This window comes from Scyliorhinus torazame, chromosome 2, assembly GCF_047496885.1.
Source record: "Scyliorhinus torazame isolate Kashiwa2021f chromosome 2, sScyTor2.1, whole genome shotgun sequence".
NCBI lineage: Eukaryota > Metazoa > Chordata > Chondrichthyes > Carcharhiniformes > Scyliorhinidae > Scyliorhinus > Scyliorhinus torazame.
In genome coordinates, this window is record NC_092708.1 from 341,499,208 (window position 1) to 341,522,588 (window position 23,381).

The window sequence follows — 23,381 nt, forward strand, 5'->3', positions numbered from 1 at the left end:
GGCCTCATCACGACACCAAGGCGGGGGCGACGAGGCCGATAAATCACGCCCCCTGATTTCTGCAGGGCCTAAACAGTTAATTAACACGATTTATGATATCTTGTGTTCTGGATCCTGTGTAAGTACATTGGGTACCTTACAGTCTTGGGAAAGAGACTTGGCAACTAATATTGATGAGCAGACATGGGGGGCGATTCTCCGATATGGAGGCCAAGTGTTTGCGCTGTCGTGAACGCCGTCGCGTTTCACGATGGTGCAAACAGGGCCCGGGCACGACCTAATCTGGCCCCCACAGGGGGCCAGCAAGGCGCTGGAGTGGTTCCATTTGGCGCCGCGCCAACCTGCGCCTGCGTAGTTGGGGCAGCCCAATCCTGCGCATGCGCAGTTGGGCCGCGCCATCCTGCGCATGCGCGGGGAACGTCTTACGCACGCCGGCCCCTCACCAACATGGTGCCGGTGTTCTGGGGCCGCGCGCGGAAAGAGGTAGACCCATGGTGGGGGGGGGGGGAAAGAGGCCAGCCCGCCAATCAGTGGGCCCCGATCAGAGGTCAAACCCCATCGGAGGCCACCCCGGTGAAGGAGCCCCCCTCCCTCCCCCACAGACCGCCCCCCCTAGCGTTGCCGCAGAGTTCCCGCCGGCAGCGACCAGGGGTGGACAGCGCCAGCGGGAACCTGCCGTGTCGTAGCGGCCGCTCGGCGCTCGCCGGTTCTCCGAGCGCCCCGGTGCGAATCGCGCGCCGCTGGTTTCCGGGGGGGTGGGAGAATCGCGTGCAGGGATTGGGGTGGCATGGCACGATTCGTGCGGCAGCCCGGTGATTCTCCCACCCGGCATGGGGGGGAGGGGGGGGGGGGGGGGGGGAATAGCGCCCATGGAGTACTTTCTAGGATTCTCTTATTATGGGCTATCTTTTCCTGCAGGGCCAAAGTGAGGGCATTGTACACTGCACGCTTGATGGGTCAGGGGTATCTATAGCAGGTGGTATGTGTGGGCATTGCACCTGGACATGAAGCGGTGGTGCAAGGGGGTTGTGAGGAACATGCTCGAAGTTCGGATGTGGGATGGGTGCGAGGGGTGAGCGAGTGATTTGTCAGGGTGAGGGCGGCTTGGGAAAATATGTGATGGCAGGCGGAATTTATGCCAGAAGAGCAGTGATAACTTACCCTTGCAGCTTGGTGGAGGTCATCGGTCTTCTTCCGACATTCGACGGCGGTCCTCCTGGTCATGCTGCCCATACTGACAGCCACTACCACTGCTTCCCAGGCGGTATTGCTGACCTTGCTGCTGGTCCTCCAATCCCTTGGGGGAGGGGGGGGGGGGAGGTGAAAGGGTGACCCACCTCTCATCCACAGCGTTCAGAAGCCTGGTTAGATTGGCATCACCAAAACGGGGAGCAGGTCTGTGCGCTGCCATGCATGTGTGTTGACTCGGAGTGAGTGGTGAGGGAGCGTTTAAAAGCAGCTACCGCTTGCTAGTGGTGAGAAGCTGAGGCCCAAATCCAGCGAATCAGACGGCGAGACAGCCAGTAATGGCGAGAATCTCATGGGGGTTCATTTGCGGCACTACGTGCCGAAAAATACATGCCGCAAGGGGCTGGTTTAGCACACTGGGCTAAATCGCTGGCTTTGAAAGCAGACCAAGGCAGGCCAGCAGCATGGTTCAATTCCCGTAACAGCCTCCCCGAACAGGCGCCGGAATGTGGCGACTAGGGGCTTTTCACAGTAACTTCATTTGAAGCCTACTTGTGACAATAAGCGATTTTCATTTTTCATTTTCAATTTCATCAATGTGGCCGTCGAGAAACACCCCACCAATCACTTCCAAAATGATACTTAGTAAATGTTTCCGTTAGGCAGCACGGTGGCGCAATGGTTAGCACTGCTTCCTCACGCTGCTGAGGTCCCGGGTTCGATCCCGGTCCCGCGTCACTGTCTGTGTGGAGTTTGCACATTCTCCCCGTGTCTGCATGGGTTTCACCCCCACAACTCAAAGATGTGCAGGGTGGGTGGATTGGCCCTTAATTGGAAATAAATAATTGGGTATTCTAAATTTAAAAAGAAAAAAAAAGAAAATGTTTCCGTTGAATGGCGCCCTTAATTTGTTTTCTCTTCTTCTGATAACTTCAATTTATGTCAGTATGATTTTTCTAGTGACTTTTACTTCTTTCTCCCACTCAAATTTTTCTAACACTGTTAATTCAGAGAAGGTTAATACACGCAAGTGTTTTCATTAATACCTCCATAGTGAGTTTTTTTGTGTTGAATATTTTATTTAATAATGGAGATCAGTCTATAGTGTGAGGCAAAAATTATTTGGTGTCATACCAGCAATTCATCTGCATAAAACCACAAAGTTTGTCATTCAAACTAATTTTTGCATTTCTATTAATACAATTTGTCTGTGGTATTAGCAGAGTGCAAGAGGAGGACTTTTGGGTATAAAATATAGTAGTTTTGATCATTGCTCACTCCTAACTTCAAGAGTTATCAGGTCAGCTACTAAATTGTGGACCATAACTTCCTCGGAGTGAAAATCAGCATCGGATTGCCACCCCATTCCTAATTACTTACATGAAATTTCTTCCATGCCTGTCTCACCCAATCTTCCACCTCGGATGCAGTGAGGTCCAGTGCAGCGATCTCCAAAGCTCAGGGTCGCAGTCCAGCAGATTTGGGTTGAAGGATAACAAACCCCCTTTTTTACAGCAATAGCTGCAGTAAAGCAGATAAGTTTAAATGTCCATTGAATTTGACAAGCCAGGGAGTGGACACGCTGATAGGATTTGGGGGTTGGTGGGAAGGAATCAGAGGTTATGCCGGGGGAGGGGTTTGGGTAGGACATGGGGGGGGGGGGAAATCGGCTTCAGAGAGAGGAAGTCAGAGAAAGTTAGTACTTCTGGGAAATTGCCGTGCAAACTCTTACCTTTGAACTTCCAAGAGGGATAACCCAGTGCATCTTTGGGGTACACTCCCAAATCTGACACCAGGGAGCTTGGACGTTACAGCCCCGTATTTCTTGGTTCCTCGATCCTCTATTTAGAGACACTTATTCCATTGATAAACAAGCCTGCTTACCCTGCATCTGATAAGAGGGCCCTCTGTTGGTCAATCACACATCACTGCGATTTTACCCAAACCATCCCCAACTTACATCTATCTATCCACTGCACTGGCAATGTGTAAAATAACATTTGTATATGACATATTTAACATTGCATAAGATATCAACATTTGACAATTGCCTTGCTTACACTTTTACAAAATATACCATTTATGTTCTTGAAGGGTGTAATAGTTATTATGGATTGAAATTCAATGTCAGCCAATATTGTAATAAAATCCAGGAGGACTCTGACCATCAGTAAATGAGTAAATATCACAAAACTAACTAACCAGTCCAAAATATCCTATGTTCCAAAAATCCAAATTGAAAACCAACCCATTTTATGCCCATGTGAGATTTTTCTTTTCCCTCAGTCATCTCTAAGGCCTATCTAGTTGAGATTATCAAATTAATAAAGCATTCAGGGATATTTTAAAACATCTGACATCTATAAACCTCTAAAGTATTGGCCATTAGTAACTGGCTTGAGAATTAATAAACTTATTTCACATAGGATCCTCTGGATAGCATATTGGGACTCTCATGAACACAAAGCTGTATCTGCCTTGAAGTGTCTATGCTTAGTTATGGTGCCACCTAGTCCGCTGATAATTATTGTAATCAATTTGTTTCTAATATTTCATTTTTTTAAATGTAAACTTAGAAATAACACATGAGAAACTATTTGATTAGCTGGAAGATAGATTTTTACTTATGAATTATATATTTTAGGACCTGAAATCAGAATCGAATTGTTGGATATATAAATATATGTATCAAAGTTCACGCGTGCACACCTTACATTTAATAAATCCTAAAAGATTTGTAAATAAAATGGGTTTTTATTGGTGAAGTTCAAGGAACTGTGCATTGAGCTTCCAGGATTGTTCGCATGATATATACACAACAAAGTTAATTGTTTCCCATGTTTCCTATTTCACTGACTTATCAAAGAAACATTGTCACTTATTATCCATTGTCCGTTTTTACCATCAAGATATGAATGATGTCAGTTGCAACACACTGATCTAGCTTGAATGGTAATGAAAAAAGGTCAAACAGTAAAATTACTTCAAAAATTTCAATAATTCTGTGAAAACCACACCATAATTGTTTACCCAGCAGCATGAATCAGCCTTCCAAACAACAAAATTTGAATATTTGAAGCTGGGATTTTTAGGAACTGAGTTCCTTTGAGGATGATGAGGCTTTTTAAAATGGCAAAAACCTATGATTTGACCAGATAGAATTTCCAAGGCAGCTCGCTTGTGTCGACTTACCCCCAATGGGAACAAAACCTTGGCAAGATTGAAAAAGAACAATGATAGAAAATTAAAAGAAACTATACTTTTGAGCAACACGAGTGGTTTCTAATAATATGAATTGTAACACAAACTGAACTGCACATAGGAATATTTATGCATTAGTGTTATAGGATTTGTTATTGAGGATAAAAGATCAGCCATTATTTTGATAAATGAGGGCTCGAAGACCTAGTCCTGCACCTTGGTCTCTTAAAAATCAGCCTATAGCAGATAGCATGTTACATTCATCACTCTCAAGGTTTTCATGCTTTCTGGTACTGAGATCCTACAATAGCTTCTTAACCAAACAGGGTGATAAATGTTGGTTTCTAACAATCATATGGTTAGACAGCTAGACAAGAAGCTGCAACAACCAAACATGATAATGACCAATTAGACCACAACATCTAAGAATTCAATTATTTGACTTAATACCATCTTAATTTGAACACATGGGCATTGAAATTTAAAATAACTTTCAACTTAAGTGCTCTATCGTGTGATGTTAATGAAGATTACATTATTACAAACCCCTTGTGCCATTCAGGTCGCTGGTCACGATGGGAATAGACTTGACTGAAATGTTGCCATTCCTTTTAGTTACTGCATAGACCTTTGCACATTTAATTATGTCAGTGGAACATCAGCTGCCTTTTATGTGGTGAAGAGCTAGATTTTTATGATATTTACTGTGTCAATATATTGCTCCAATATTCCCTTGAAAGAGCGGACTCATTTTAGGGTGCGGTTTTACAGACATCTTTTAGTCCCTCAGCTATTTTTGTAAGCTTGGCCAGAGAACGTCATTAGCTATCATGGGATTTGCTGAGCCCAATCCTATATTTCTTTGTCAACGGACAACAGCTCTTTGCAGCCGAGATCATTGGGTCAGCGCAGCAGAAACATAGATTGATTTTTTTTTTACCCTCAAAGCCTGAGATACCACAGTGGACTTTAATGTTTTCATTGTTATCTTAATTGCACTCATCTACCTCAACATATATTAGGTCATAAATTTGGGATCTTCCTGCACAGTACAGTTTAATACCAGCCCGTATGGTGCATTTACTCACTCAGTCATCAGCAAATCCCTAAAAAGCAGTTTCTCTAATTCATATACTTACCAATGGTAACTTGCTGCCAGGAATACTGGGAAAGTCATGGTGTTCGACATGGTATCCAACATTGAATGTTATCCAGTTGAGAGAACCATAATACGAGTAGGTTTCATGCCCCTTCAAAAACATGTAATGCTCAGCAATGAAGTGTCCAGAGATTGGATGTATACCCATACACAGGAGTGAGCCTGCTATCAAGTATACAATTGGTTTCAACCCCCACAGGTAGTAGATGAGAAAATCGTATGCAAACTGCACCACGGCATTCAACACCTCCAATCTTGTAATGGGTTTAGGGTTAACGTAAAGGGGCCTAAGAGCATAGAAAAGTGGTTGGAGAATAAGCCAAATGGTTTTGCGAAATGGAGTGCAGAAGAACCATCCTTCAATTTCTGTTGGAATATCAACGTCTAAGCCATTGCCTCCCAGATATCGATGGTGATCTATGTGGTATTTCTTGAACGATGCAGAATACGGCACCCCAATTGGTAGATTAGCAAACATTGCAAACAATCGGTTCCATTTTGCTAGCTTATTGCCAAATGCAACATTATGAGAGATATCGTGAATGGCTAGAGTCAATGAATGGTTGATAGCACCTCCAAAAGCATAAGCCCAGAATATAATCCATTTCCAAGACAAATCTTTCACAAGGAAGCATGCAATGGCCTGTGTGAGGACCATTCCAAACACAATCCACTTTAGATTAGGGTCTGGCCCCATTAGTGACTTGATCTCTGGATACTTAGCTGCAAGACAAAAACAAAATACAACAGAATATTATTACCAACACTGGTAATGGTTCAACATTAAAATACTTATATATTCTGCGTAGGGCGCAGACTGGCGACACTGGACGAACTGACGAGGAAGTGGAAACTAGCAAAAGGATAGGAATTGAGACACCTCCAAATAAAACACTTCCTCCGCAAAGAGACAGTAGGGTGCCCAGGGGCCCTAGATAACACACCTCTAGAGGACCTGATAGGCACAATCAGCAAGAAGGGGGGGCTATGTGGGAAAAAATACTGATAGCTACTGGACAGAGCCCGAACACCACTGGACGAGACCAGATAAAAATGGGAGGACGAACTGGGGACAGAGGTGGGATGGGGACTCTGGAGCGAAGCACTGAGCAGGGCCAACTCCACCTCCTCCTGCGCAAGGCCTAATGCAGCTCAAAGTGGTGCACAGAGTGCACCTGACCAGGACCCGAATGAGCAGGTTCTTCCTGGAGGTGGAGGACAAATGTGAGCGGTGCCAGAGGGGCCCGGCCAACCACACCCACATGTTTTGGACTTGCCCCAAGCTTGCTGGGTTCTGGACAGCCTTCTCCGAGGCAATGTCCAAGGTTATGGGGGTGAGGGTGAAGCCATGTCCAATAGTGGCTACCTGCTGCGGGGTATCGGAGCAGCCAGAGTTACACATGGGGAAGGGGATTAATGCCCTTGCTTTCGCTTCCCTAATCGCACGCCGGAGAATCCTGCTCGGCTGGCGATCGGCAGCACCACCCAAAGCTGCAGACTGGCTCGCTGACCTCTCGGAATTTCTCCAACTGGAGAAGATTAAGTACGCCATCCGAGGGTCGGAGGAAGGCTTCCTGGATACTTGGGGGCAGTTTGTCGGCCTGTTCCAAAACCTGTTCGAGGCCAGCAGCGAGGAGTAAGCTAAGGGGGAAAAAAAGATAGATGGGGAACCAAATGACTGCACAACCTGAGGTGGCAGATTGGGGGGGGGAGGAAGGTGGGCAAACCATAAAAGAGGAAGGGTGCTGAAGCCAATGGGTGGGGGGGAGGGAGGGGGGGGGGGGGATCATAGACCAATCCAGAGGGCAACAAAATGTACAGAGTTAGTTAAATGAAGGACAAAACAAACCTCTGTAAAATAAAGTAAATTAGCGCGGGCAAGAAAAATGTAATGTATATACACAGTAACTTATAAATATGAGGAAAGCCAATAAAAAGTTTTTTTTTTAAACTTATATCAAGTGTATGATATGATTATTTATTACAGCACTTTTATGTGGTAAAATATTCCAAGGTGCTTCACAGAAACATTATGATACAAACCTGACATAGAGCCACCTAAGGAGACATTAGGATGGTTGTTCAATAGAAGTAGGTTTAAAGGGGCATCATGAAGAAGAAGGGAGAGGTAGAGAGGCACAGAGTTTAGGTATAATATCCATAAAGCTTTATGCTGTTTGTACAGTTTGGTAAAATATGTAAGTTCAAATGATGAACCTCCATTTATCCTGAAAAATTGGGCTTCGTTTTTTGCCAGTGAGAGCTCAGTTGCCATTTAATCACAAGTGGCTTCAAATTCCAATCAACATCCATAAGCCTGCAACAGGCAAACGTCTGATGCTAGCGGTCCTGCCTCTGAATCAGATGATGCAGAGTTGGAGACTGGAGATTTGGTTCTGAATTCTGGGTTGGCAGGGATGGAGGGAAAGCATGAGGAAGAGGAAGCTCAACGTTTCTTTGCTGCACCAGAGAGAACTGGAAGATTAAAAAAGTATTTATCTGGAGATTTGTCTGCCAGATTGTGATTGTCACCAGCTTTTGCTGACAGGTTTGATGCTGTGTGTGTCTCACAATTCCCAGAACTGAGTTTGTCATCAAATGGGTTCAAATCCCACCATGGCAGCTGGTGAAATTCAAATTACTAGGGTGGCACGGTGGCACAGTGCTTAGTATTGCTGTCTCACTGTGCCAGGGATCCGGGTTCGATTCTGGCCTTGGGCGACTGTGAGGAGTCTGCACGTTCTCTCCGTGTCTGCGTGGGTTTCCATCGGGTGCTCCAGTTTCCTCCCACAGCCCAAAGATGTGCAAGTTAGGTGGGGTTGTGGGGGAGTAGACCTGGGTGGGGTGCTCTTTCGGAGGCTCAGTGCAGACTTGATGGGCCAAATGGCCTCTTTCTGCACTGTATGGATTATATTGATATTCTCCCTACCGACTCAGTTCTGTACAGAGTTAAAGAAGGTCAGAAAGCACAAACTGTACTCCCTTCAACCACTATTTTATTGAACCACTAACCCATTCACAAGTTGTTTGGGTTAAAAGCTAGGCTTTGGTTAATGCCAATCCAGTTTTAAAGACACTTTGAGCATAACCCTTTGATTGATGTGCATTGTAATGATGTCACAAGTCAGCATGTGTACAAAAGGCTCCACTCCACACATGAACACACAAATATGCACAGGCAGATGCACACATATGCAAGTTGGTAACAAGATTAACTGTCCAAATTCTCCCAAACTATGTTTATCAAAGCAGAAACTTGTAGACATGGAAACTATAAAAAACTGATGCATGTGTTATATCAGCTGAAGATCTCTTGCATTGTACAATTTCTATTCATATACTTTTAAGTAGATCTCCAAAACTAGTGCACACATTATGTGATTAGTAAAAGTCTAATCTCACAACAAATTTGTAACAATCAAACGTACAAATGTTTACAAGCTCTGATTTTATTGATTCTTGTCATGAAGCACACTAATGTGATCTGTGAGCATATGCCAATTTGGAACACGGGTTTGTGGGGATGTATAGTTTTGTTTTTGTTTTTGTGTGAGGAGACAACTGTGAGAATAAGTAGCCCAGTCATCATGTAACAATTATTAAAGACTTTATTAAATTAGAGACAAATGCTCACTAACAGGATTACTCTACAACAATTAAGGTATATGAATTACTAAACACACACAGTTGACGTAGAACATACCCCTTGTTCCAAAATACATCTCTGATACCTGAACTCCTGAAGACTTCCCATGTTCCCTAAACAGCATCCAAAGTAAATACATTTATAAGTTAAAACCCCAGCTTATAGTTACCACGCAATACATGGATGATAATCAAATCTGGAAAACATCTTTTCCCGGGTCCAGCAAAAATAATTAAACTGTCTTTAGGAGGGTTTTCTGCACTGCCTTGAATCTAAGACTTAGAGGCTGTTATTTTGAAACTGGCTTGTCCGCTTCTGCGTGCTAGGTGTTAACTGGCCTACTTTGCTTCTGAGGGTCAGGCCAATTATACCTTTATTCCACTTTGATTTTGCCTCCTGTGTATTTGACTGTCAAGCCCTATCAAATTCCTTGACTCTAGACATTATCATATGTATATCTCCTTGATCTTTCCAATCATCTAGGTAAACTGTTTCAATTCATAATCCATTAAATCTGATTCTAATCTAAACTGCCTTCTACTCTCATTATTGGGAAAGATACATTTCATCCAGCCTTCTGAATACTGGTTACTGCTGTCTCTAGGCAGATTTCTACCGGTTACTGGACCGGTCACATCCCATTATGTTTTGTTAAATTTATTTTACGGTTGTTCTTAGGCAAATTCATAACATTCTCCACATATATAACTTCACAAACAAATAAATTGCAATCAAATTTCATAATCTGCATTGCGTTTTGGTGGACTCTGGCCATTGTGTGAGGTTTGGAGCTAATCAATCAGATAATATCACAGATTGAAACATTATTAGATTAACTATTCTTTAAGAAAAATAAATTTAGAGTATCCAATTCTTTATTTCCAATTAAGGGACATTTTAGCGTGGCCACTTCACCTTCCCTGCACATCTTTTTGGGTTGTGGGGGTGAGACCCACGCAGACTGGGGAGAACGTGCAAAGTCCACACGGACAGTGACCCGGGACCAGGATCGAACCCGGGTCCTCAGCACCATGAGGCAGCCGCCGTGCTGCACTTAGATTAACTATTCTTACTATAGCTCTGTTGTAGCGTAGCCCCTTTAAGGGTTGATCCTTCGCGGGCTATGTGACCCACCTGGAACCTATGGGGACAGAGCGTGCAAACCTGCACTTAGTGGGTGCCAGGGCGCAGACCTGTATCTGGACGATGTCATAGTAATGGGGACAACACCCAAAGAGAGCATAGTGCCAATTTGGAAGTGTATTCTTACACTTTTCAACACAGACCAAGTATGCAGATCTCAAATGTTGATGTTTTAAGCCAGCTTCCACTACCACAGACAATATCTGAGCCTCCCGTTCCATGGGAGATCATCCTGGCTCTGAATTTTCTCGACACTCTGTCAGTTTTGTCGGCCCATATAAAGACGTGGACTGACAAGGACCCAATTTTATCCAACTAATTGGAAACAAAGTCCCATAGCATACGCATTTAGCCGTGTATTTCGTGGAGCCGAGAAACACATGGCGATGCAACGCATTGTATAAGGTCTCAGCGGGGAACTTGCAGTCGAGGCCGCACATTGCCCCATTTTGTACAATGCTCGACGGAACTCTCCTGTGTAGCGCACGATCAGGACGCTATTTAAAAATCTCCGAGGCATCCAACGCGACCCCCCGACCTGAACACATGGCATACCCAGTTCCACCCCCCCAATACCCACACATGCCACCCCCAGCCCAATCACACATGTGCAAACAATGCTAGCTTGCAGCCTTGGCAGTGCCAATCAGGCAGTGCCCTTGCCAGCACCACCTGAGCAGTGTCAGGCTGGCATCCATGTGGCACTGCCAAGGTGCCAAACTGGCACTGCAAGGTGTCACTAACAGCATCAGGACACCACCCTGCCTCCAATCCCCTGGGAGGCCCCCACAAGTGCCATTCCATCTGGTCCCTGTTTATAGCGACCAGTGCTGAACAGCACTCGCCCAAGGTCTCCAAGACAAAGTGGATGAATCCCATAGTCTCAGGGATCTGCACATTTCGAGCGAGGCTAGCTGTCTCACTCGAATATGCAGAGTTGCCAAAAAGTGATCCCGCCTATTGTGGGCAGGATTTACATTGCAACGTCTTGCGAGATTGCGTTGGACCTCGCAAGGTGTTATGAGCTGGGTAGATCCCCAGACCGATGTCACCCTGCTTTTATTGACCCCACTGCACCGTGACGAGCTGCTTTTCGGGCGCAACGTAACCTATTGTTGCTTCTTAGTTGCATTGCTACATAGTCTGAAGTGCAAAGATAGAACATAGAACATTACAGCGCAGTACAGGCCCTTCGGCCCTCGATGTTGCGCCGACCTGTGAAACCACTCTAAAGCACATCTACACTATTCCCTTATCGTCCATATGTCTATCCAATGACCATTTGAATGCCCTTAGTGTTGGCGAGTCCACTACTGTTGCAGGCAGGGCATTCCACGCCCTTACTACTCTCTGAGTAAAGAACCTACCTCTGACATCTGTCCTATATCTATCACCCCTCAATTTAAAGCTATGTCCTCTCATGCACGTCACCATCCGAGGAAAAGGGCTCTCACTGTCCACCCTATCCAATCCTCTGATCATCTTGTATGCCTCAATTAAGTCACCTCTTAACCTTCTTCTCTCTAACGAAAACAGCCTCAAGTCCCTCAGCCTTTCCTCATAAGATCTTCCCTCCATACCAGGCAACATTCTGGTAAATCTTCTCTGCGCCCTTTCCAATGCTTCCACATCCTTCCTATAATGCGGCGACCAGAATTGCACGCAATACTCCAAATGCGGTCGCACCAGAGTTTTGTACAGCTGCAACATGACCTCATGGCCCCGAAACTCAATCCCTCTACTAATAAAAGCTAACACACCGTACGCCTTCTTAACAACCCTCTCAACCTGGGTGGCAATGTTCAGGGATCCATGTACATGGACACCGAGATATCTCTGTTCATCTACACTGCCAAGAATCTTACCATTAGCCCAGTATTCTGTCTTCCTGTTATTCCTTCCAAAATGAATCACCTCACACTTTTCTGCATTAAACTCCATTTGCCACCTCTAGCCCAGCGCTGCAGCTTATCTATGTCCCTCTGTAACTTGTAGCATCCTTCCGCACTGTCCACAACTCCACCAACTTTAGTGTCCTCTGCAAATTTACTCACCCATCCTTCTACACTCTCCTCCAGGTCATTAGTAAAAATGACAAACAGCAGTGGCCCCAAAACAGATTCTTGTGGTACACCACTCGTAACTGGACTCCAGTCTGAACATTTCCCATCAACCACCACCCTTTGTCTTCTTCCAGCTAGCCAATTTCTGATCCAAACTGCTAAATCACCCTGAATCCCATGCCTCCGTATTTTCTGCAGTAGCCTACCATGGGTAACCTTATCAGATGTTTTACTGAAATCCATATACACCACATCAACTGCTTTACCCTCATCCACCTGTTTGGTCACCTTCTCAAAGAACTCAATAAGGTTTGTGAGGCACGACCTACCCTTCACAAAACCGTGTTGACTATCTCTAATCAAATTATTCCTTTCCAGATGATTATACATCCCATCTCTTATAAACCTTTCCAAGATTTTGCCCACAACAGAAGTAAGGCTCACTGGTCTATAGTTAGCGGGGTTGATGTGCGGGTTAAGTGGATTGACCATGCTAAATTGGCCCTTAATATGTTCAGGGATGTCCAAGTTAGATTATGGGATTGCGGGAATAGGGCGGGGTGGACACTTGTAAATGGGCAGGGGAGATGGGAAAATGCATGCAGTCACTTTAACCAGCCTTGTTGATGTGAGAAAGCAGCAGTGATTCAAACAAAGTATTCTGGCAGAGCTGGGTACAGAATTGGAAGATGACAATACACTCAAGAACCTTAGGGAGAAAAGCAGGTCGGTGATTAAAAGATAGTTGGAGAACTCAAGTGTGCACACCAATTAAGACGGGAGTGATGCTGGTTTTAAATATCTGTGAACACGGGGTTAATTTGGCAGGGAGGCAGTAGAACCAGCAGGAAGTGCATATTCTTTTAAAAATTAGCTGTACTAGATATTCCTCATACTCAGCACTGAGGATCGCTCACAATGTTGCAATCTATACACCCACACATGTATTATATCCATATATATTATAATTAACGTAATGCGGCTCAGAATTGTAAACTATAGATTGCTCAGTGGAATTCACACAGTTAGGAAAGATTTATAATTACACTGCATCCTTCCTGACCTCGGGACATCCTACAGTGCTTTTGAAGTATAGTCCCTGTAGTAATGTTGGAGATTCTGCAGCCAGTTTGGACACAGCAAGGCCCCACAGTCATTAATATAATAATAACCAGATGATCAGTTTTAGGCATGTTGGGTAAAGAATAAATCGAGCCCAGAACATCCAGGAAACCTTCCCTGACCTTCTTTAAAATAGAGCACCTGACAATACATCTGAGAGAGTAGGCAGGGCCTAGGTTTGGCAACTTGCTAGATGGCGGCACCTATCTAGATGATTCTCTCAGTGGAGTGTCAGCCTACGTCAAAATTCTGGTGTGGGACTTTGAACCCACAAACTTCTGACTCAGAGCAAAGAGTCACTGAGTGACAACTGACACATGCCTTCCACCAGCACCCAGTCTTCAGATAATGTAACTCGATGGAATCCAACATGGCATTCTGAGAAAGACGAGAATGTTGGAGCGAAGTTCATAGGAAAAAAAGAGTAGTTAGAAATTGGAAGATAATTGGAAAGAACAGATGGATCGAGAATTTATTTGGGGAGAGTGTCGATGCCTGAACAAAGGGAACTGTTAATAGTAGCAGTTAGCATGGGAGTCACAAGCGAACATAAAGGCCAAAAATGTAGTTTTGTGGAGGAAACAAATTAGGAAAAGCATGGGTAAAGATGGCAAAGAAACTGCGGTATGATGAAGATTAAGGCTAGAGTGCATTGGGGACTGGGAAGAGTTCTGCTGTGAACTACCTTGGAATTCTCCGCTGCGTTTCAATGTCAGTGCTGGATACAGCATTGAATATGTGATCTAGCATCATATGATTTGACCATAGCTTCCTCTTATCTGTGCTGTACTGTTTTTTCCTATTTAATTCAACATTCTCCTCACTTTGTTTGCTGCTCTGAGGCGATTGGGCATGTTGAGCGTTCACTCAATCCTCCGGACTGGCCTGCAGTGCCGGAAAAAACAGCACAACATCCTCAGGGCGGCCAGGGTGAGTAGGCAGCACTGAGCCGCGGCACCAACTCCAATCCGACATACCCACTACCTTACCGCCCCCTCACCCCACTCCCAAAGGGCAGCCGAACCCTCATCCTGCACCACATGCCGGCACACATGGTCTACAACCGGCCGCCATGGCTGGGTGCCCTGGCCACTGAAGCCACCAGCTACCCACTCCCTGGGCAGCACGTGTCGGACTGTCTAACACTGATGTTTTCTGTTTCCCCCCCCCACCCCAGGAGAAGGCCGCCCATAACGTCGAGAGCCAACACCGCACAGGTGATGTCCACAGTGGAGGCCTTGGGGGGCGAGGGTTTTGGCTAGTGATAAGCATGTCCAAGGCCTGGGGCACTGTGCAGGTGGTGGCTGAGGCCCAGGACAGGGCTGCCCTCTCACAGCTCACATTGTAATGTATGTATTGTGCCGACTGGGCATATAGAGCCTCTGTGACGGCGTTGATGCCCCTGTGAGATTCCGGACAAATCCCCACTTGGTGCCTGGAAGGACCCCATGGCGTAAAAGTTCACGGTCTCTGTCACCTTGGTGACCAGTGGGAGCGGGTGTCCTCCCCCATTCCCCTGAAATGTCAGTGCGCCATGGACTGGCAGATATGTCGCACTGTCTCTCTGCTCAGCCGGAGTCTTCAATGGCATGCCCGGTCCAGCAGGTCCTCAAATAACAGGCGCTCAGCGACTGCCTCCTATTCCTCTGGGGCAGACTCCACTGCTGCAGCTTCCTCCTCCTCGAGCAGCTCCAGCTCATATAGCCACAGTGCATCCCCCAGGGCTGCGCAATCTAGGAGGACGGCCACCATTCATGGTTGAATTCCAGTATCCATTGGCTGCAGGGGGTGATAGGCCGACATGTACCACTGTGCCCAACCAGGTCTAACAGGCTACACAGTGGCCCCTGGTGGCACTGCGGACTCTGCCCCGCATGTCCCCCTCCTCCCCAATCCCTGCGCCCCTGGCCCCATCGGTGCCTGGCATCTTGGGAGCCTCTGACCCTGGCGCCCATCGATGCAGCCAGGCGTAATGTCGGCTGGCGAGGCCCTTGCCAGCGGTATGCTCCGTGGACCCGGTCCAGCGCGCTCCTGTAGGGGCTTCTGTGGCCGTTGCCATTGGTTGGGCCGTGTGATGCCCCACATTGCTGTGTGGCACCAGGGACAAGGAGACTGCACAGTACTAATCTGACTTGGCAGCACGAGAGGGTCCGTGGGTCCAGAAACATGGTGCTGCCAATGAAGACCAGATCGGCATGGAGATGGAGGCAGGAACTGGTCTACCCCAGCAGAGTGGTGTACAGGACATTGGAGCAGCAGAACCATTGCAGAAAGTTGTTGCAGTCACCCAGAAGTCTGGCAAACTGAGGACCACCTTGACCTTGTGCATGCCACTCATTGGCAATCGAGTTTGATACTGATGTCAATTCCCACTGGTGCGTCATCAGATTAAAAGGCCTGACGGGATGCCGGCACTCAGCTGCTTTGATGTGATGCAATGTGATTTTTATGCCAGAGGGTTTCAGACTTTTTGGCTCCCGCCAGATACGTCGTGCCTGCCCGCCATCAAACCTGCCACGGGGCAGTTGGGAGAATTACGCTCAATAAATTTCTGAACTCATTTTGTATTGTCTGAGTTGCCGACAGAGATAACTGTTCTTTTATTCTTTCACAGGGTGTGGGCAGCACTGGAAAAAACAGCAACTTTGTGCAACGCTAATTGTCTTTGAATTGAACATTTCAGAGGACAATCAAGAGTCAAACATATTATTGTGGGTCTGGAGTCACATGTAGGCCAGACTGGGGTAAGAACGGCAGATTTCATAGATTATCATAGAATTTACAGTGCAGAAGGGGGCCACCCAGGCCATCACGTCTGCACCGGCTCCTGGAAAGAGCACCCTACCCAAGGTCAACACCTCCACCCCATCCCCACAACCCAACAACCCCACCCAACACTAAGGGCAATTTTGGACACCAAGGGCAATTTATCACGGCCAATCCACCTAACTTGCACATCTTTGGACTGTGGGAGGAAACCGGAGCACCCGGAGGAAACCCACGCACACACGGGGAGGACATGCAGACGCCGCACAGACAGTGACCCAAGCCGGAATCGAACCTGGGACCCTGGAGCTGTGAAGCAATTGTGCTACCCACAATGCTACCGTGCTGCCCTTAAAAGACATTAGGGAACCAGATGTGTCTTTTCAACGATTGCTGATAGTTGCACAGTGGCTATTGCTGAGACCAGCTTTATATTCCAGATTTATTAATTAAATTTAAATTCCGAAGTTGCCATGATGGGATTTGAACCCATGCCCCCAGAGCATTAACCTGGGCCTCTGGATTACTAGTTCTGTGACATTGCCCAAGTTCCTCCTAGTTTGCAGTCAACTGGCAAATTGAGATTGATTTTTTGAATTGATGATGTAAATTATAAACTGGGGTGGACAACTTTCAGGATTATACATCAAATCTCCAAATTCACAACAAAGTACAACAGAAGACAGGTGCCTCCCAAGGCGAAGTATTCTCCCAGTGCAGTGCCAGCCTAGATGAAATCTCTGGAGCATTTCTATGATGCCTTTAACGTAGCAAAATGTCCCAAGAGGCTTCACAGGAACATCAAAAACCAAAATGTGACACAGAGCCACTGAAGGAATTATTAGGGCTTAGGGCTGATGACCAAAACCTTAGACAAAGGGTGAGATTTTAAGGCGTATCATGATGGAGCTAAGTGAGAAGGAGAGGCAGAGAGATTTAGGAAGGAGTTCCAGACCTAATGGCCTTGTCAGCTGAAAGAAACCGCTAGATCAATTAAAGAGGACGCTTGTGGGTGGAATGAACAGGTATCTCAGCAGTCTATTGGGCTGAAAGAAATGACAGAGAAAGGCAGCGTTGAGGTCATGGAACGATTATGGATGAGGGACGGAATCTCCCATCTGAAGGCAGAATGTTGACGCCATCGTAAAAAACTGGAGAGTTTAACGATGGCGTCATCGGACCGCTATGTGTAGCGATACCAGCGTCAGGTCGTGCCGTGGGTCTGCGCATGCACACTGCGACCGGCGCGAATGCGTACATGCGCAGTAGCCTCCTTCTCCGCGCCGGCCCCGACGCAACATGGCGTAGGGCTACAGGGGCCGGCGCGGAGCAAAAGAGGCACCCACCACGGGAGGCCTGCCCACCAATCGGTAGGCACCGATCGCGGGCCAGGCCATGTTGGAGGCCCCCCGGGGTCGGACCCCCCACCCCATCCCACCCCCACCAGGCCGCCCAAGTCAGGATGGATGCCGAGGCCCCGCTGGGTAAGACCAGATGTGAACGGCGCCGGTGGGACTCGGGCTTTTTGGGGCGGCCACTCGGCCCAACACGGGTGGAGAATCGCCGGGGTGGGGGGGGGGGGGGGGTAGTGCGGCCCCCAAACGGCACTGCGCTGGTGCCAATGACGATGATTCTCCAGTCACCGGAGAATCAGCGGCGGGGCGGCGGCGCGCAAATCGTGCCCGGCCCGGCGATTCTCCAACCCGGCGCCGGTGGGCTGAGAGAATCCGGCCCAAGAATTTTAAAATCAAGGCCTTGCTTAACCAGAGTCAATACTGGTTACCATGCCACAGACGTGGTGGTTACAATGGACTTGGTGTGAGTTAGGTCACAGGCTGCAGAGTTTACAGGGGAAAGTACATTGGAGGCCAGTGAAGGATGCATTGAATTGTCATGTGTAGAGGTAGAAAATGAAGAAAGGTTTTAACAGCAGATGAGCTGAGGTGGGGCCCAACCTCTTGTGACATTATGGGGATGAATTGAAACAATCTTAGTGATGCAGCTGGTATTTAGTCGAAAGCTCATCTCGGGGTCAAACAAGGTTTTGAATAGTCCAATTCCGCCTCAGACAGTTCCAAAGGGAAGAATGGAGTTGGTGGCTTGGGAAGAGAGACTGATGCAGGGAGCAAAGACAATGAGCTGGATTCACCATTTTTGAGACTAAATGCGGAGGTACTGTGGCCTTTTATGTCAAAAACAATTGGCGCCAACCCCTCACCGATCCTGCGACCGGTGAGGGGCGAGCAGCTGTGCCGAATAAAACTCCAGGCTCCCACGATATAAATGGTCGGAGAACGGCCGGGTCCATGGCCGCGCATGCGCATGGCGATGACCTACAGCGGTCGTGCCGTAAAACATGGTGCCGGCCATGCGTGGACCCAACCTGCTAGATAGTTCCCCCCTGGCCACCCCACATCAGTCCCCCCCAACTCTCGCGGAAGCCCCTTCCCTGGCCAGCACCACAGCTCCTGCCCGACTGTGGCAGCGCCGGACGTAATGATGCCATTTCAGAGGGGGAGGAGGATGCAAAACCTGCCAGAAGGGATTCTCCGTCCGATCACCGATTACAAAATCGGATTCAGGGAACGGCGAATCCCACCCATCAGCTTTCGTCTTTCCAATGACTAGTTGGAGGAAATTTCTGCTTGTTGAGCAGTCTGACAATTCAGAGACAGTGAAAAGGGTGAGAGGTTGTGGTGTACATATGGAACCTGATGCTGTGTTATCAGACAATGTCACTGAGCATGCAGCATGTAGAGGAGCAATAGGAAGGTGTCAGGGGTAGATCCTTGGTGGACACCAGAGGCAAGGGTGCAGGATTGGGAAGAGAAGTCATTGTAGGTGATTCGCTGGCTACCACTGGATAGTTGAACCAGGCCAATACAGTCCTCCAGCTGGGTGACAGGGGAGGGGGACCAGAGGAGGATGGCATGATCAGCCATGTCAAAGGCTGCAAACAGGTTGAGGAGGGTGAGATGCAATATATGGGATCATTTACTTCTGCTAGTCATATGGAATCGTAATTGTGACTTTTGTGAAAGCCAGTTGATGCTGTGGCATGGGCAAAGATTGACCCTGGCACATTTACCATTCTACAACAGTTTAAAATGCTGTTCAGTATGTAATGGATCGTTTGCAAAATCTTTAACTGCAATTAAATATTTATGTCAAAAGAAGCATTCTCATTTTATATGAAATGATGTATGTAACTCTCAAAATTTAAATGGATAACATTCTTAATAACCTTGACAACGGTCTGGTTTGTTCAGTAACAATAATGCATGATTGTGCTGCATATTATTAAAGGTCTTTAATAATTTACAGCGTCCAACCAGCTTTCTGCATTCACACGTTCCCATAATTTGTCTTCAATGGATGCTCAAGTTACACCCGTTTTGTAGGGAATCATTGATGGGCAGCCACCTTATGGGATACAATCTTACTGCTTATTCACACTCAGGAAATAGTAGTAGCACACAATTGTTCACTTCGAATTAGTTTCTGGATATTATTTAACCTGTCATCGGTTGCACAAAAGCAAATGAGAAATGAGTGTTCGAACAGAGATAGGGGCCTGTGTTCTGATAACCACCTAATCCAGGTTTCACGTTACATAGTGTGAATTGTCCCTATTAGGTCAATTCCTGCCAACCACGATGAGGGCCATATAAATAATGGAGCTTTCTCTGAGGAGTTCGATTAATATAAATTGTGCTCAGTTCAATGACGCTTAAGGATCAAGTGGGATTTATTGGTTTAAATAAGATTTTTTTTTTTTTAAACACCACAATTTTTCATACACTCTTGAATGTTGCTTGTAATCGACATCTGTGGCTGTCTTAAATTCTAAGGGGGAAATTTGGGAGAAGCGCTGTGAAATTAACTAAAGGTTCAATTAACTAAACATGTCACTGATAGCCAAGCCAGCGGATCCCAGTTTTCCGCCCGTATTTCGTATCTAGCCCTCTGAGTTTCCCTCCTGTTTGTTAATTTGTAAACAAAAAACACAATTGTGATTTAGGAATTTGCATTCCAGCGGATCCGGGTTGGGGAGAGAATTCAACAGGTGCCGTCTTGAGAAGAGGGAATTTGAATGTCGCTGTCTTTATTTTGCTGCAAGTGTGTGTCTTTGCACGCTAGCTAATCTTTAGATTCATTACGAGCCATCTGATAATTCCGCCTTTCACTGCAGTTTTATTCCACCCTGGGTGTCAGGAATAGGTTAATGTCTGCTTTATAACAGGTAAGTGAATGGTTGTATAAGGTAGATTGGAACAATGCCAATAAATGTCTCCATATCCCAAACTCAACTTTAGATCAGGGAAATGGCACCTCCTCCAATCGCACATCTATTGCCTTTCTTTGAACGGTGCCTGGGTCAAAATCCCGGAACCTACCCTCCCGCACACATACACCGTTGGTGCCTGGGAGAACCATCAGCGGCAAGCCCTTGAGAAAGAATGCCCACCTTCTCAAGAGATTACAGGTTGGGCACTGCCCACTCACAACCCGGGAACAGGATAAACCAGCACACGAGTAAGAAATAAACGGCAGGCAAACTTTCAAGCAATTTAAAAAAAAAAAGGTCTCTCCAGATAAACTTGCCATTTGACCACTTTTCCAAATGTTATTCCGCTATAACTCCCACTTTCACTTCATAAGGCGCCTGAGATACAATATGTATTTGCATATCATTTGATCACTTGCAATGCTGCTTACAATATTTAACTTTGTGCACAGAAGCCCGCACAAAATCTAAACGGAACTTTACATTTGCAGAAGGTGTCAGTGGCATTTCGCTACCCGGCAGAGCAAAGTTTACTGCCACACCTAAACGATCCCTAGTCCAGCTCCACCCAGCTGTATAAAGATTGTGCTTCACAACTTTATGGATTTGCTGCACCGAAATTAAATTCCCAATCCTCCGCCCATTCATGGCAAATTTGATTCCGCAGCCTGCGGTTAATTTTAAATCTGCGTGAGAATGAGATTTCTACAACTTCCAAAGTGACCTAGATATTTCAGGGACCGACGTCTGATCTTCGTTCCAAAAATTTAAATAATCGAAACCCAAACTGTATGACTGGATCGATGAAATCTGCCAGCACCACGTCTTAAGTATGTTCAAAACTTACAAGTTGGTCTATTCGGGTAACGTTAACCGTTTCCTTGAAACAAATATGCATTGAAAGATACAATTCTTTTAAGATCTACCTGGCAACTGACATTTAGGGATAGGAAAAATCCAAAGGAAAATCTGTACAAGGTTAATTAAGTATGGGCAAATGGCAGTTCACAATCTAAAGTACAGGTTAGACCAGGGGAAATGGACGAGAGCGGGTGAAAAAGTGTAATTGTCAATAGTGATGTATTGTATAAGAAAGTACTTAATGCGCTGACGGAGAAGGAAGAGAAAGTTGTAAACCTGACTCGTAAAAAACACAAGTCGATCCAATTATTTGGGGTAGGAGTGTTATTTTTTTTTAAAAGGTGTACGTTGCTCACCCCGTTCCGATTATAAACACCCATTAATTTGTCAACAAAAAAAGTTCAGATTCAGTAACATTTTCTTCACATTATTAAGGCAATTCCGAACTGTGGCAAAACAAAGCAAATTGTTGAAAAATAAGAGGCGAAACAATTCTTAGATTGTTCCAGATTCGCATGAGAAGTATACACACACAAAAAAAAATCACATTTATAGACAAACTTTTACTTGTTTTTTATTGTTAAGAAAAAACAATTAAACATACCCAACATTTCTTTTCTTCTTTGCGTGTGAGGCTGATCCGTATAGACCCACTCAAAATCATTTCGTTTCATTCTGATCCCCGTGCTGTCGGATGCTTAATATTGATGTGTGTGCAACCTTTGCTGCCAGCGCTGCTTGTGAGCGCTGCCAGCTTATTCGCCTTACCTTAACAGCAGCAGTAACAACACCCAGGGAAAAAAAAACTCGGCGACGTACCCATTGGGGATTATTGTTGGGGGCGGACTCCAGAAAGAGAACCACATTGGTAAAGATCCAAGCAGGTGAGTAAGGAAGAGAAGTTGATGCAATCAGTTTTCTTGTGGGGGTGGGGGAAGACCAGTTGCAAAATGGGGGGGAAAGAAAGAATCAGCTGAGTATTGCAGGATAAGGTTCTCAGGAGTGAGGGTGCGGGGCGAAGAGGCTGGTTTTGGTGCTGCTCTGGAAGTAGCGAGGAGTTTGTCTGGAGGGAGGAGGGGGGGCTGGGGTTAGTGTAATCTATTGGCACATGGCAACAAGGGCAAATCATGAAGGACAGGAAGTGGAATGAAGTCTCGCGGTAGTTGCTCGCAGCGCCCGAGCGGATGGTGGCTGCCGTTTTTTTTTTGTTGCGAGATTTGCTGCTGATATTTTCCAGTTAATTGTTGTTGAGATAAAGCAAGGGGGAGGAAAAGAGAAAGAGGCCGATTTCTCTCCCCCCCCCCCCTTTCCAAAAGGAAATATGGCATCGGGCGATACTTTGTACATCGCGGCGGACGGCTCGGAGATGCCGGCCGAAATCGTGGAGCTTCACGAGATCGAAGTGGAGACGATCCCGGTGGAGACGATCGAGACCACGGTGATAGAAGGTGACGAGCACCAGCCCATGATCGCCCTGCAGCCGCTGAGCGACGACCCGAGCCAGGTCCACCAGGAGGTGATCCTGGTGCAGACGCGGGAAGAGGTGGTGGGGGACGACGCCGAGCTGAGGGCCGAGGACGGCTACGAGGACCAGATCCTGATCCCGGTGCCGTCGGCGGGCGCCGAGGAAGAGTTCATCGAGCAGACCCTAGTGACGGCCGTCTCGGGCAAGAGCCGCATCAAGAAAGGGGCCGGCAAGAAGGCCACCAAAAAGAGTTACCTGAACGACGGGGGTCTGGACAGGACCGGCAGGAAATGGGAACAGAAGCAAGTGCAGATCAAAACCCTGGAGGGGGAATTTTCGGTGACAATGTGGGCTTCGGGTGAGTGAAAGGGGACAAAACCCTCGGTGTGTGTGTATGTGTGTGAGGAAAGGGACTGAAAAACAACGACCAGCCACCAAAGTGTGCGCATTTGCGAGCTTTCCGTTCAGCTCTAGGGCGT

General features: G+C 46.6%; 2 protein-coding genes across 4 annotated transcripts in view; one reads left to right on the top strand and one right to left on the bottom strand.

The window, feature by feature from the left end:
- The window catches only part of degs2 (delta(4)-desaturase, sphingolipid 2), a 120,064-nt gene extending 97,534 nt beyond the window's left edge, over positions 1–22,530 (bottom strand). The window contains exons 1-2 of one of the 3 annotated variants that reach the window (XM_072490579.1): positions 22,042–22,528; positions 5,529–6,271 (exon numbers count right to left, since the gene is read on the bottom strand). In XM_072490579.1, coding sequence (XP_072346680.1) covers positions 5,529–6,271; positions 22,042–22,111 — 813 coding nt within the window. In that variant the 5' untranslated portion in view covers positions 22,112–22,528. Of the gene's footprint in view, positions 1–5,528; positions 6,272–22,041 lie in introns of all 3 variants that reach the window. The other 2 variants (XM_072490570.1, XM_072490567.1) reach the window with 2 other exon arrangements.
- Positions 22,531–22,593: 63 nt separating this feature from the next.
- The window catches only part of yy1a (YY1 transcription factor a), a 34,144-nt gene continuing 33,356 nt past the window's right edge, over positions 22,594–23,381 (top strand). The window contains exon 1 of the mRNA XM_072490556.1: positions 22,594–23,260. Within this exon, the coding sequence (XP_072346657.1) occupies positions 22,759–23,260 (502 nt within the window). The 5' untranslated portion in view covers positions 22,594–22,758. The remainder of the gene's footprint in view (positions 23,261–23,381) is intronic.